The 14248-nt window shown below is 53.4% G+C and overlaps 6 protein-coding genes across 6 annotated transcripts; all 6 read left to right on the plus strand.

Moving 5' to 3' along the window:
• Window positions 1-257: 257 nt before the first annotated feature.
• PHACADRAFT_88937 (uncharacterized protein) lies at window positions 258-2708 on the plus strand (the record flags this gene model as incomplete). The annotated part of the gene is made up of 6 exons (XM_007393371.1): window positions 258-298; window positions 346-408; window positions 462-624; window positions 680-1085; window positions 1710-2167; window positions 2223-2708. 6 exons carry the CDS (start codon window positions 258-260, stop codon window positions 2706-2708), a joined length of 1617 nt encoding a protein of 538 aa, XP_007393433.1.
• Window positions 2709-3157: 449 nt separating this feature from the next.
• PHACADRAFT_252144 (uncharacterized protein) lies at window positions 3158-5340 on the plus strand. Its single transcript, XM_007393372.1, has 5 exons — window positions 3158-3496; window positions 3551-4306; window positions 4363-4492; window positions 4544-4872; window positions 4926-5340. The coding sequence occupies exons 1-5, from the start codon at window positions 3267-3269 to the stop codon at window positions 5260-5262; spliced, it is 1782 nt and encodes a 593-aa protein (XP_007393434.1). The 5' UTR covers window positions 3158-3266; the 3' UTR covers window positions 5263-5340.
• A 2202-nt stretch (window positions 5341-7542) lies between these two features.
• PHACADRAFT_252148 (uncharacterized protein) lies at window positions 7543-9021 on the plus strand. Its single transcript, XM_007393373.1, has 3 exons — window positions 7543-8289; window positions 8342-8701; window positions 8752-9021. The coding sequence occupies exons 1-3, from the start codon at window positions 7669-7671 to the stop codon at window positions 8848-8850; spliced, it is 1080 nt and encodes a 359-aa protein (XP_007393435.1). The 5' UTR covers window positions 7543-7668; the 3' UTR covers window positions 8851-9021.
• A 234-nt stretch (window positions 9022-9255) lies between these two features.
• Window positions 9256-11404, plus strand: PHACADRAFT_88712 (uncharacterized protein; the record flags this gene model as incomplete). Its single annotated transcript, XM_007393374.1, has 4 exons — window positions 9256-9452; window positions 9488-9913; window positions 9960-10557; window positions 10607-11404. 4 exons carry the CDS (start codon window positions 9256-9258, stop codon window positions 11402-11404), a joined length of 2019 nt encoding a protein of 672 aa, XP_007393436.1.
• A 1769-nt stretch (window positions 11405-13173) lies between these two features.
• PHACADRAFT_252153 (uncharacterized protein) lies at window positions 13174-13449 on the plus strand. The gene has a single exon (XM_007393375.1). It carries the CDS (start codon window positions 13248-13250, stop codon window positions 13437-13439), a length of 192 nt encoding a protein of 63 aa, XP_007393437.1. The 5' UTR covers window positions 13174-13247; the 3' UTR covers window positions 13440-13449.
• A 183-nt stretch (window positions 13450-13632) lies between these two features.
• Window positions 13633-14016, plus strand: PHACADRAFT_71630 (uncharacterized protein; the record flags this gene model as incomplete). Its single annotated transcript, XM_007393376.1, has 2 exons — window positions 13633-13689; window positions 13738-14016. Coding segments are annotated over 2 exons (336 nt in total), but the record flags the coding sequence as incomplete, so codon positions are not given.
• Between the last annotated feature and the right edge of the window lie 232 nt (window positions 14017-14248).

Raw genomic sequence — 14248 nt, forward strand, 5'->3', positions numbered from 1 at the left:
AGCGACGTGGCTCGCTCGTGGGCGTCTGGTGCATACTTACTATAGCTTACTAAGGTAAGCCGGATATTCAACCCAGGCTACAATCCATACAAGCTCGATCATTGCTCGCTATGACCTCCTGCAATATGCGAATGTAGACCGCATTTTCCCCGAGCACTTGGTCCTTCGCCACAAACTCAACAGTCCGTTTAGTCTCCTCATTTGGTGGTGGGCTCGGTGGGGTAAGGTTACAGACAAGAAGGTCGCATTTTATTCACATGGGAGTTATCGGTCTCACACCTTTTTTGCAAAAAGCTTGGTGAGCCTCCTGCACTGTCGCTGTAGTATTGGCTGATCCTCCCTTAGTCCCGATGTCATCAGAGTCCTCCCAGACCGCCTTAAAAATTTTGCAGGAAAGAAGATAGTATTGTATGGCGCGTATTTACTTGGCCGGACGCTCACTAATCTTGAGACTCGCGCAGAGATGGTACGCTTATTACGCAACGTCTTCACTTCGCACCTTTGCCGCATGCATATAGGCATGTACTCGGCTGGTACCGGATTCTGCACGAGCTCAGAGAGGCCGGGGTATCAGCTGTCTGTGTGTTCGATGGAAGAAGCCGCAGTTTAGCGAAACAAATGGAGGTGCGTGCTCGAATGCGCTTCTTCCCGGTCGTAGGAGTCGTTTCACCTCGGACAGGTTGATCGTCGACGGGAGATCAGAAAGGTTACAGCTGCCCGTGGTCTCTTAGAGACCAATCGACTACAACGGCTTTGTGCACTGTCAAACTCAGTCAAGACGTGGAAGTTGCTTGATACTCAAGCGAGAGAATCCGCAACTCGAGATCTCCGAGACCGCCTTCAAGAATTGAAACCCGTTCCTCCCTCACCGGATTACATCGATGGGATCTCACAGCCTTCGACAGAAGAGGCCACACAAACAGGCCATCAGCAAGGTCGTAATTGGAAGCCCGAGGCGTACAGCGAAACGCATGGCGAACTCAGCGGAGACGGGCTAGCCCTACCGCGGAAGCGCACTGAGGCGCCCGACACGACGAGTCCTCCGTCCGGAGAGAAGCCTGCGAGTGCTCCTGAGCTGGACCTTGGTGTCTCCGATGCTATAACTGCACCCAGCCCGCCTCCACCACCTCCCCAGCTTGAGACTTCTTCTCGCGATGCTGTAGAAGACCAACCCGGGCCAGCCCTACCGCGGAAGCGCACTGAGGCGCCTACGAGTGCTCCTGAGCTGGACTCCGATGCTATAACTGCACCCAGCTTGTCTCCACCACCTCCCCAGCTTGAGACTTCTTCTCGCGATGCTGTAGAAGACCAACCCGGGCCAGCCCCACCGTGGAAGCGCACTGAGGCGCCTGCGAGTGCTCCTGAGCTGGACCTTGGTGTCTCCGATGCTATAACTGCACCCAGCTTGTCTCCACCACCTCCCCAGCCCGAGACTTCTCGCGATGCTGTAGAAGACCAACCCGGGCCAGCCCCACCGCGGAAGCGCACTGAGGCGCCTGCGAGTGCTCCTGAGCTGGACTCCGATGCTATAACTGCACCCAGCTTGTCTCCACCACCTCCCCAGCTTGAGACTTCTTCTTGCGATGCTGTAGAAGACCAACCCGTGCTACAAAATTTGTCTCTCGACGACACCATCTCAGGAGACATCTCTGAAACCGGCCTGCCCGAAGTCTCGATATCGCAAGAGGTGATTGCCGCTCAGACTGAAGTGGAAGCAATCAGGTCGTCTCTGGCCAACCTATACGTTGAATACAAGGCCAGTGTGGAGCGTCTCGACTCGTTACCAGAACCTATCCCTACTCCCTCCCAGCCATCCGACGACGACCCCTCGAATGCAGAAGTGAAGACAGAATACATGATGTCCAAGACTCAGCATCAGCTAGCCCTAGAAGAAGGCGCTTTCTGGTCAAAATTTGCAGAATTGGAACTTGCCGCTGAAGATGTCGAAGATGCAGCAACAGTCCTTACTCAGAAGAGTACAGTCCTATTCGACTCGTACTCCCGGCGGACACAACCGCCGACTACGCAAACTTACGACGAGAGTAAAGAGATTATCCGCGCAATGGGAGTACCTTGTATTGAGCCCGACGGACCGTTCGAGGCTGAAGCGTTGGCTGCTTCAATGGTTCTCCATGGTCAGGCGGACTACGTCGCCAGCGAAGATACGGTGAAGGACTCTCGTTCCGTGAAGCCTTCGTACCTGCTGACGATACGTTGCCCAGGATGTGATTGTTTACGGAGCGCCGTTGATGCGCAACATAGCAAAGCGTTCGGATCCTCTCGTAATCCTAAATGGAACTGACGTACGGGCCGCCTTAGAGCTCGACCATGAGCGTTTTGTTGACTTTGCCCTCCTACTTGGAACCGACTTTTCTCAGCGCATCAAGAATGTTGGGCCCACTCGTGCGCTCAAGTTCATTCGGGAATACGGTTCTATTGAACAAATGCTCGAACAGGAAACCCGGTACCCTCCGCGCGTACCGCTTTCGCTTTACCTGCAGCAAGTAGAAGTTGCGCGAGTGGTATTCCATACTCTTCCGCCCGTCCCGGATGAGTCCGCATTGCAGGAAAAAGAGCCCGATGACACAGCGATTCAAGAGATTCTCCAGGAGTACGGTCTTTGGAAAGAGCTCTCCCACGACTTCGAAGGGGACTTCACGCATGCCCTGGCCGGGAACCATTTCGACGATAACCCTGCTGTTGCGTGACACAGATCCTGATGGCACTTTGCGGAGACGCGTGGCTGCAGAGTGAGCATGACCTTGTTCTACTTCTCGGACGTTCTTCGGAGCTCCATGATCAAACATGGGACAGAGATCTCATGCATTTCTTCCCTCTGTTTCTGTCGGTCACGTGTTCTCCATGCTTCGCGCGAACGGTCATGAGACCAGGCAAACGTCCTCACAGAGATGTATTTTCCCCTACCAGTCATAATGAAATTGCATATCAAGCATCGAGTTCGTTGGCGATCTCCAGGTGTTTTCTGCTGATGCTGCCTATCGTCCTGGCTGTTCTCTCTTTCACTATCGTGGCGAATGCTCGCTACGATGGAGAGATTACATTGCTTCACTATAATGACCTGGACAGTAAGTTGTTGTATTTTGCGGTAGGGTTTGCACTGATGGACATCAACAGTTCAAAATCCATTCGCGCACCCTAGTCTATTGCTCATCGACAGCGGAACCCACTCATCTTCGCAAAGCGCGTGCTCTTCCTTGAGCGAATCCTTACTGCCGAGCGTATCTGGCCAACTTGCACAAGACATTATGCCGTTGCTCCAATACCAGGTCTTCCAGAACAACGTCCCTGATGGTCAACAGTTCTGGATAAATCCGAACTCCAACGGCCCCCTGTGCCAGACTGTTGACACGAACGGCCACATTGGCGAGAACCTCTGTATTCTCTCGTTTCCTGCGCTGTGCACCAACAGCGGCAATTCCACAACTGTTCCGACGTTCCAAACGACCGTTTCTTCACAGGGACTATCGATTACTGGGTGAGCAACATCGACTCTTCCTGTGATTCACGCTATCCTGACTAGCCGTCTCAGCTTCCGCGACAATCGCTCGTTCAGGTTCCAAGGCATTCCTTTCGCCAACCCACCAGCACGGTGGACGTATCCGGCCGCGTACACTGGTTCAAAGGCAATTAACGCGACCACATTCGGTTCTCAATGCATTCAGGCTGGCCAGACTACGGGCAGCGAGGACTGCCTCTTCTTGAACATTTGGACGCCATTCGTTCCCAGCCCCAGTCCAGCACCGAAGTCGTCACTCAAAGCGGTCATGTTCTGGATTCATGGTGGCGCCTTCACCTCTGGCACCGGTGCCGACCCTACCTTTGATGGAGGCCCGATGGCCTCGAGGGGCGACGTAATCATCGTCACAACCAACTACCGCCTGTCTACACTCGGCTTCCTTGCACTCGACGACGGCCAAACGAACGGCAATTATGGTATCGCTGACCAGATTGCCGCGCTCGAGTGGGTCAACCAACATATCTCCGCATTTGGTGGTGACCCGGACCGTATCACTATCTTTGGGCAGTCTGCTGGCGCGGGATCTGTGCGCGCATTGCTACAGTCGCCCAAGGCGATTGGCAACTTCGCGGCTGCTATCCAAATGAGCAACCTCGTCGGACTTGGCTACGCTATGACCTACTCGCAATACTACACTATCGCTCAAGAGCAAACCCTTGTTGCCGATCCTATTCTGGCTGCCACGAACTGCAGTACTGCGGCTGATCGTCTTGCATGCTTGAAAGCGGTCGACGGCTTCACTCTAGTCAATTTACCGACGGTTGCAAGGTGCGCCCGTTTCTGCACACATATCTTCGTCAGTTGCTCACGTTGCTCTCCTTTAGATTTGTCGTGGCAGACGGTACTTTCGTGCCGCAAACACAGCTCCCTCTGAACCAGACCGGTAAGATCGCCGACGTCCACGCTGTGATTGGATGGATGCGTGATGACGGTGCCGCATTTATTGGAACACCAGTATGTCCTCCAGATTCGTGCTAATAAGTATGCTGAGTGAACGCACCATAGACCAACGACAATGCGGCCCAAGCTCTCGAAGCTGCCGGATTGCCCACAGCCTTGGCGAATAATTCATTGTTCCCTATCCCCTCTAATGAAGCCACTGATATCGACGATCTCTTCAACATGACTGCTCGTGGTGCCACCGACGGCATGTTCCGTTGTCTAGACCAAGCGACGGCTTTCTCGGGCGTCCAGCACAATCTCTTCAAGAGCGTCTGGACGTACGAGTTTAATCGAAGCTACCAAACTCCAGGATTTGACCCTAACGCGCCTAAGTGCGACGCTCCTGTAGATGTTGCGCACCCGGCAGGCAACCCTGACGCCGAGTACTTCAAGTAAGTGCTTACGTAGCGCTAAGGGTGACACGACACTCATGAACTCGTTTCAGATGCCACAGCGGCGAGCTCTTCTTTGTCTTTGGATCACTGCCGACATCTCTTCCTTACCGAGACGCGAACGACTTGCCGTTTATGCAGGTGACCATGGATACCTGGACGTCTTTTGCGCGTACATTCGACCCGAATCCTGACCCTGCTTTCCTGAAGGCGCGAGGCTTCACCACCTCCGCCGCACGCCTTGCGCTGCAACCCCAGTGGGAGCCTGTCACCAAAAGCAACCTCAATGGTACACCACTACGTATATTGGAGGTGCCAAGCAAGATGAACGGGTTCAGGGAGCTGGCGCAGTGTGATTTCCTGGACTTTTCATTGAACCACTTCGGTTGAGTTGATAAGATGGTCTTACACAGTTGTAGCAGCAGCGACGTGTGTGCGCAACAGGGAATGATTTACCTATATACACGCACCTTTTTCATGTTCCTATTCGCATGCAAAGCCCTTTGGGCATCGTAGGAATATTTGTCATGAAGCCGTAGTGACCGAAATGGAGTGCACGGGGTCTTAGAGCGTCTCAGCACGCAGAAACTGGGCGAGGAAGTCATCGCTCCAGCTCTCTCCTCTCATGCTGTTCGGCTCTATAGATTGGTCTTAACTTTCTCTTGCTTTGCGAGTCCATCCTGGCATACTGTAATGTCGCATAGTCCATACCCTAATACTTATGCGCCGCAGCACTCACCGTTTTCGCCATCCCCGCACGTCAACGTTGGAACCTACACGCCGCATGCGAATGCGAACCAATATTCAAATACATATGGAGACCTTTACCAGCAACAACGACCATCATGGGACGCATACAAAAATATACAGCAGCCTCCAGGTCCCAGCTCGCCCTTCCACCGGCCCCCGTCGGCTCAGCCTCCGCCTATGAATCTGACATCCCCAACCTATTTACCCACCCGTGCGCAGAGCCCAATGCATCCACCAATGGTACAATCACACCCAGAGAATAGGGGGAATGAGCTGAGCCATTTCCGGTACCCAAATGCGAGATTACCTGCCTCAGAACACACAAACTCCGTCTTCGCTCAGCACAGCCAGCAAGGACATCTGCCTTCTATTCCTGCTCCTCAGCAGTCCCCTCCAAGACGCCCTCTACCAACTCCTCAGAACAGACCCGTCACTACCCCAGTACTGGACAGGCGTTCACTACCTGCAGCTCATCAGGCTTCGCCATCTGCCCCGTCCACACCATTTCATCGGCCCTCATACTCAACCTCCGCCGCCCCGACATCTTCAGGTTTTTCCACAAGATTTACAGATTCAAGTTCAAGCTCAAGCTCACACATATCAACGAGGTCTTCAAGACCCCTGCCTACGCCAATACCACGGTCCACCAAAAGCGTCGATCTTGCGCATGGTCCTAGTCCCGTGAAGGATATCCTAAACCAGGCCGGTCCCTTGTCCCCTCCTGGGCAGAAGTTTGTTCCGCTGTGGAAACGTAACCTTCCTGCTGTCCCTGGCTTGCCTTCATCCTCAGAACAGTCCTCAAGCCCGTCCGAGAATCGACCCTTCAGCTCCGGTCCATTCAGTGGTGACTACAATGGCGGAATAGGCGTGCAGAGGAATGGGACAAGTATGCGTCCGCTACCCCCTTCTCCTGTGCAGTCTCCACCATCGCAGGTGTCAACACCGCAGCATTCACCTCCGAAATCCTCTGTTTTGCGCAGAGATTCCGTGGACGGATCCGCTACATTTAGTTTTCTGAAGATGAATGCCTCGCGTATTTTGCCTGCACCTCCCGGTGGCTCGTCACCTCAGCGGGCCGATTCTGATAAGAAATCAGAGTTGCCAGGGCCAGGGTCAAACTCCGGTGTTTCGTCATTCCGCTCAGTGCTCAGTGAATCGTCAAGGCATTCGCCCATGAGCTCAGAAAGCGAAGACATGTACGAGAACTCGTTACTGCAAAGGCCGTCGCAGTCATCTCTGGTTCGACCGCCAAGCCCCTCGTTCGCTGCCCGCGACCCCCCTAGCCGTTACAATACGGACCGTGCTCAGAAGCCAACCGAGCCCACTAAACCGTCTGGCCCATTTAGGCCTCGTCGACAGTCGCTTGTCTCTCGCATGGCCGAGCTATCCCTGAATGGGTCCTCCCCGGACCTAGTGCTTAACAAGATTTCCGCCACGAGCGCGAGTTCACCGAAACGCGAACATCCTATGCCTGCTATAGGACATGCGTCCACCGAGCCCACCCCATCCCGCTGGCCTGCGGAGCTACCACCCCTTCCTCGCACACCGCAGATGCCCTCCGATCCAGGTCAATCATCTCCTATGCGCGTGTCGCCACCTCAGCATCCTTCGCAGACACCGCCGACACGCTCGTACATTCCTTCGGCGTCACATGACACCTCCCCAGCACGACCACCCCCGCCGCAGCATCCGATGGATCCCTCTCCTACCCGTTCAAGATTTTCCAATTCACTGCCTCAATCGCAGGAGTCACCTCCCATGCAGGGCAACGCGCCGAAAGCGCCACCGCCAGTACGGCCGCCGCATACTCATTCAACATCGCCAACACGACCTCGCTTTCCTCCACAAGCACCTGTACGCGAACCTATCCTTCCAGCTCCCCACCCTCAGCGGGTGATACCGAATCTCGATGACGCCCCGCCACCTTCGCTCCGTCGTTCACCTTCACCTGTTCGTTCGTCGACGTCATCGCATTCTCGGCAGAATTCAGGCGGGCTGCCTAGCATCCGTACGCAAGGTATGTTGAACACGGGGTTGGGTTCAAACATGATGTTACCACCCAGCGCGGTGACGCCGAGTTCTGCGATCTCTACGTTTTCATTGTCTTCGTTCCCCATTCCACCCCAGTCGCAGCCGTATGCAAACGGTGCAAACAGCGCCCCAAGCTGGAAATTTAGAGTCGGAGAAGAAAATTTAAGGAGAACTCTGCCTAGTGTCAATGTTGGCCAAGAGGATGGATGGGGAGCCGGGCCATCAATTTCAGTCTCGGGATCCGATCCAGCAAATGCCGATAGTATTCCAGGCATCCCGAGGATATCGGTCGCTGGTATGGACGATGAGGACGTGACGGTCCCTAGCATATGCATTGGTGGCCCAGAGCCGTCGCAAGCCCAAATCCCCCGAATCTCTGCGCCTGGCTCAGGCCCAGGCGAGAACGGTGTACCACGACGTATGCACCACCCAATGCACCCAATACCTGCGGTGCGCAACACGGGAGGACTATTTTGCGGCGCGTGCGGCGGTGCGATCCTCGGGAGAAGTATAAACACAATGGGCGCAAATTGGCACCCAGGCTGTTTTCGCTGTGCTGCGTGCGACCAGCTACTAGAGAATTTGGCAATGTATGAGTTTGAAGGCAGGCTGTATTGCTCGTTAGACTACTACGAGGTGGGTACTTGACCACAGTCGTCGCTGCTCACATGTTGATTGCGTGTTACAGAAATTTGCGCCGAGATGCTATCATTGCCAAACCGCGATCGCAGACCAAGACTTCATTACATTGAGTGAGGTGGACGGACTCGGCAAGCGCACGTATCACACGCAGCATTTCTTCTGTGCAGAATGTGGCGACCCATTCCTGCCGCCAAGTACCACCGCCCGCAATTTCTCGGGTGATGGGACATTTGATGGCGGCACTGGCGAGGGCTTCACCGTGTACAATGGGCACCCGTACTGCGAGCGTTGTCATGTGCGCCTGCGGATGCCAAAATGCAAGAAGTGTAAGAAGCCCCTACGGAAGGATATGGATACGCTTGAGGTCCTGGGTGGAAAGTGGTGTCTTGACTGCTTCGTATGCAAGGTATGTCTGCGCTGTCTTGACGGTAATGTTGCGCTGACGAGCTTGTCAAGGCGTGCGACGGACCTTTCACGAACGGCAGATTCTTCTTGCGGGACGAGAAGCCATTCTGCCAACGCTGCTTCGAAGTTATAATCAAGAGCGAATTATAGATTATAACTGGGGCTTGAATGACTGCTACAACGATAGTTGGCAGCTTTAAAGTAATGGACTTCATGACTCTCATGACTACTCATCTTTCCTTGTTCCTCTGTCACAAATCTTGGGATAATACCAGATTTGGGTAATGTGTTTGTGCGATGTATATATGGCATATGCTACCCTCGTCTGTTGTATCCTTTCTCGCGAGCTGCAGCCGCCCTCAGGCCTTTTAGCTCGCAAGCTCGCAATACCAACTGTGCTGCGATTTGGGGCAAACAGACACAAATATCACGCAACGCGTCAAGTGTCCGAACGTTGAGCGCTGAGCGCTGAGCACGCATCATGATCAACTTCGCGTCTCTGTTCACACATAGCTACGACTCCGACTTGTGTGCACTTTCTTCAGCATTTTGAGGATGGACTCCTCATCGAGTAGGAAGCAAGATGAAACGCGACGACAGGCAGAAATCCGACGGCAGATTGCTGCTCTGCAGGCGCAATTGAAGGACGCGTCAGATGAAGAAGGCGCGGGCATTATGCCCCCCTCCACTCCGAGGAAACGGAAACAGTCACAGCAAAACTTGTTGGCTTCTGCTACTCCATCCCCTAGTATGTCTTTCGGGTAGTAAGTTTGGCCTATCCTGATAGTTATCTAGAGAAGCGCAAAGCGGAAGACCATCGAGGGAAGGCAATCGTGACATTCCCAAAGAATATTGATGGGCCGAGCTCGAGAGCCCAACAGTCGCGTCCTTCGCTATCGTTCAAGACGAATCCTGCTTATACTGCGAGGCCACCTCCTGCCTCGTCGTTAACACCAGCTTCGTCGTCCGTCCTATCCAAGCTTGCTGGCTTCGCGTCTGCTTCTACCAAACAAGAGGCCAAGGCTATTGCTGCCCGGTCTTCTGGTTTTGCAGAGAAGCCACCGACACGAGACGAAGTGGATGAAGAGACAGGTGCTAGGGACGAAAACTTGACAATCGTCGAGGACTTGACTATAGGTCCGTACGAACACAGGCCGCCGTTTGACGACCCGCACTTCATGAAGCTAGAGCCCAGCTCCGGTATCCGTCTCTCGTGAGTATTCTCAGGCTATGTCTTTGTTATGACCAACCTACGTCAGCTCGCGAACACTTCCTCACGACGAATTCCAAGACTACCTTCGCGGACGTTATTATCTTTCACCATCTAAGCTATATTCTGTCATCCGCCTTCTACCAAACAAGCAGGGCTACGACGTGCCAGTGGAGGGCGACTGGGTTACGATAGCTGTCGTCGCTGAACGTGGTCCGATGAAGTATAGTAAAGCTTCCGTCGGTATCGGGAAGGAGGACCTCGCCGAGCACCCGAATGGCGAAGACGACCTGGGGTCTCTTGCTCTCGGTGCCCCTCCGAAGCCAGCTAGACCGCAATGGGGGAAAGGCAAGGCCAAAGAAGAACCATCGAAGCCATCAGGTAAGAAGTACATGAACTTGAAACTTGTCGACTTCGGATGTCGTACGAAGAGCTCAGCCACTGCGGGAAAGTCGATCATACGTGGTGATGCGTTGCTCTCGCTTCTTTTATTTGAGTCCGATCGCGTGGAGGAGGTCACGCAAGAGGATGGGAAGAAGGAAAAGGTATATCGAGGCGGTAGTCGTGGCGCATTCGAGAGGCTGTCGAAGCTCAAGGAAGGCACCATCGTCGCCCTTCTCAATCCAAAAATCCTCAAGCCGTTCCAGGTGCGTCCGTTTTGCACGAGTCTATACTCGAGGCTCATGGTTTGTTCAGCGCTCAGGAGACGCACCGCACCCAACCGACAACATCCTGGCATTGACACCCGAATCCCTCCAGTCTATTCTTGTCCTTGGACACTCGCAAGACCTCGGCATGTGCCACGTCGTGAAGCGCGATGGCAAGGCCTGCGGCAGCTGGTGCGACAAGCGTATCAGCGACGTGTGCGACTATCATGTACAGCATGCCGTGCAGGCCAAGCGCGCGGGGCGCGCCGAATTCACGACGGGTACGTCTGGCATGAGCGCGTTCGCCAAGAAGAAGCCAGCCTACGACCCGAGTAGACAGTGGGGGCTCAAACCTGACCCGGACGCCAGCACTGGCGGTGCGACGTACGTCGTTTCTGGACACATCGTGTCGGATCGCCGCGAGTCAGGGCTGTTTGTGAACGAGACTATTGGGAGAGAGGCACAGGCCAAGGCAGCACGTAAGGTCTCTGCAAAGGACGCGGACGAGGCCCTCAAGAAGTTGCTGAAGCAAGACAAGGAAGGGACGAGAGCAGTCAAGGCTGCAAGAGAGTTTGGAAAGAAACTCGTAGAGAAGGAGGTGTTGGGAGACAGCGGAAAGGGCAAAGAGGAGGCAAAGGACGTGGCGAAGACGAGAAGGCGAGATGAGAACGACAACGACGACTCGGAAGACGAGAAGGACAAAAAATCGGTGAAGAACGCGTACTCTGCAACCCTCGTCCGCAGCCTTGGGTTTGATCCGACAGCCAAAGATGGTCGCCGGGTGGCAGATTCTGAAGTACAGAGAAAGGTGTGGACGTTCCTGCATCTCATGTATATGCCTCATTAATTCATCATATTATAGCTTGGCGCTTTAGCCACTCTGCAAGCCTCCCGGAAAGAGATTGACCTTGGTCCGAGGCCGGGGAGGCTCAAGACGACTGTACGTGCCCCAGAGAAAGCGGACATTTCGAAACATGCCAGCCTCGACTCTCCGTGTTCGAGCGATGATGACCTTCTCGTCCTTCCAGCATGCCCTAGCCCATCATCTTCCCAGCCCGCCATAGTCGATCCAGAGTCAAATGAGACTGAATTATAACATGTGTGCTATGCCTTTTGCTTGCTGTATGACACCCGGCGTCTGAACATGAAGTTTTCGACACAGCCATTTCTGCCGGATTTCCCGACACGTTGGTCGTGCGAACGTACCGCCTTGACATCCTGTGCAAATTGACAGTAAATCAGCGCTCAGTGTCTAACAATCGGCTTCATGTTGACTATTATAGGTGCGTGTTGGGGCATGTTCGTTGATATTAGATCGCTGGATCCTGTGCTGCTTGACGTAAATTCAAGGTATGGTACATGTCGTGTTAGCAAATGAGGTGACGGTCGAGAAGTTCTGCGGCTACGCAAAGGCTGGCGCAGCGCGCGATGTAGTGATGTTTGAGCGTGCAGTCCGCCTAGAACTAGCTGAACATGCTGACCAGGGCCACTCAAAGTCAATCTTGCCTCGAAATAGCGATTGGGACAATATTTCCAACGGTTTTGTCAAATGTACTGATGACACGGGGTCCTTAGATGGCATGGGAACTCCAGGTTTATGCCCCCCCCCCTCTTTCTGAAAACTTCAGGCTTTGTAGAAAGATCGAAAGGCAGAAGCTTAACCGCGGAAACGGGCTCATACGATTCGGGAGGGGGACGCGCTCTCTGCCGTTTTTCGGGGTCCGAGGTCAGTCACTACACTGCTCTCGCGCGGTCCAGGTTTCAGCGCTGAGTCAGCTACTGATCACTTCTCGCCACAGACACCGACGTAACGATAGGTGACATCTGCGCTCTGTTCAATTAATGTATTGATACCGCTACTCTAGGGGTATAATATTGGTAAATTGTCCAATTTGTTATATCAATGTCTCCACTGCAGGTGTCGCAAGCTACACCAGGCAGAAGTCCAGGCTCGAAGACTGTCTGCAGGATCATATTGGAGTGCAATCGGAATTCAATTTACCTGGGCCTATTGACCAGCGACTTGGACACTTTGCGGTCCATAGATACCCCCCTCTAAGATTGCAGCTGAGTGGTCATGCATCATGACTTATGACTGGTGAGTGTCTCGTAGCGTTCCACAGTGCACTTTTCTTTAGCGGAAGCTGATGCTTGACTAAGGTATTCTTGAGAGCTGGGCGGCGCATACCACCTAACGCGCACGGGTGACAAGTGAAGACTACCACGTTTTCAATTACCGGGCCTTATCGGCGCTAGTCACACCCCCGCACCCTACCTTCGCACATGGTTGTGATGCGAAGAAGTCGTGCTCACATCGCCTTGAAGGGCCTTAGACGCTCCTCGCCAATCTCTGCCTAGAGTACAGCTAGGTCGGTACTGCTTTACCTCGTGTGCATCGCTCTCAGATAGGTGTAATCGCGTAGTTACCATAATTAGCGGTCTCATCCAATTTCGTGGTCGCCTGCGCCTTGCCAGCCGTTCAACGCATGTTGTATGTCCGATGGTCAATCTTTTGCGCGTGCTGTGTACACGTTTTACACTTATGTGCCATCCTGTATCACTACCTTAGCGTTGTACAGTACAAGTCGCAGTATAAAGCTGCAGGTGAGTACACAATCCACAACACAACTGCAGCGTATGATCAAACAATCCCTTCGGCTTTGACTTCAGGTATTCCACGCTATCTCTAGATGCCGGAAACCCCGCTTTCCCCAACCGTCGCACTTCCAGCAAGCCCGGCATATCATGCAACCGGTCCAATGCTCGGAGGTTGCGTAGCAGACCCACCAAGGGCTGCAGTCGTATGTGAGGGAGATAGTTTCATGCCAGTGACTCCAGACAGGGTATACGAACAGCAATACCAACGCGTATACAGCATGTAAGTTTAAGGAATTTGTATGTTGTCGTGATAATCTCTCACAGCTCTCTGGTAGTCCTAAGGAAGCGCAAACCGAAGTGTCCGTACGACCCGGCAACATGACAGGTCTTCGGTGCGTCCATGACTCAGATGGCTTGCCAGCATCTCTTATGTGCTAGGATCTTTTGTTCAGCTCGGATGACCGCATTCTCCCACACAGTTGGCGTCGTCTTGTGGCACCCGAAGGGAAACTGTACTTCTACTGTCCAGAACTAGTGAGTTCATAGTGCACTGTGGGATTTTTCCCCGTTAAAGCTTTATAGATGCTTTATACGAACACATATATTCCCGACGCACTGGCTGCTTTGGGCGAACTGGAGGGAAAGGCGAAATCATTGAGGAAGTCACTACCAGAAGAACGGCAGAATACGTCAGAGCTTGTCCTAGAGTTGCTCCCTGACAATGTGTGGGGCTACTATTTTGCGGATACAGCGGCGAGGATGGTTTTCTGGAATCACGCTATAGATCTTGCCGATATCATTCAGTCGAATCCGCGATTTGTTGTGTCGGACAACCATCTGGGTATGTCTTTTCAATTCTCTTATTACTGCTGTAAGGTGATATTGGTGTCTGTCAGATTTACAGCTCGAAGCGTTGTACTGGTGAGATGAAAATTGCACTCGGTGAGTTACATATAATTACGGCTAGGCATGTCAGCTGAGGATGCCGCGTTAGCACGTGAATTGTTGCATTTACTTAGACTATCTGTTGAGGTTGCACATTGAGATTTTTCCCCAGCACCGCGAAGTCACTCGATCAATGCTGGACGAAGTC

This window comes from Phanerochaete carnosa (assembly GCF_000300595.1).
Source record: "Phanerochaete carnosa HHB-10118-sp unplaced genomic scaffold PHACAscaffold_3, whole genome shotgun sequence".
Taxonomy (NCBI): domain Eukaryota; kingdom Fungi; phylum Basidiomycota; class Agaricomycetes; order Polyporales; family Phanerochaetaceae; genus Phanerochaete; species Phanerochaete carnosa.

Bases quoted from the DNA above. Each gene is read 5' to 3' on its own strand.
- PHACADRAFT_252153 (XM_007393375.1), top strand. From the start codon at position 13,248: ATGCCGGAAACCCCGCTTTCCCCAACCGTCGCACTTCCAGCAAGCCCG.
- PHACADRAFT_252144 (XM_007393372.1), top strand. From the start codon at position 3,267: ATGCCGTTGCTCCAATACCAGGTCTTCCAGAACAACGTCCCTGATGGT. The intron at 4,493-4,543 runs GTATGTCCTCCA...AACGCACCATAG, and splicing joins CCGCATTTATTGGAACACCA to ACCAACGACAATGCGGCCCA. The intron at 4,873-4,925 runs GTAAGTGCTTAC...AACTCGTTTCAG, and splicing joins CCTGACGCCGAGTACTTCAA to ATGCCACAGCGGCGAGCTCT.
- PHACADRAFT_252148 (XM_007393373.1), top strand. From the start codon at position 7,669: ATGATGTTACCACCCAGCGCGGTGACGCCGAGTTCTGCGATCTCTACG. The intron at 8,290-8,341 runs GTGGGTACTTGA...TGCGTGTTACAG, and splicing joins GCTCGTTAGACTACTACGAG to AAATTTGCGCCGAGATGCTA. The intron at 8,702-8,751 runs GTATGTCTGCGC...GAGCTTGTCAAG, and splicing joins TTGACTGCTTCGTATGCAAG to GCGTGCGACGGACCTTTCAC.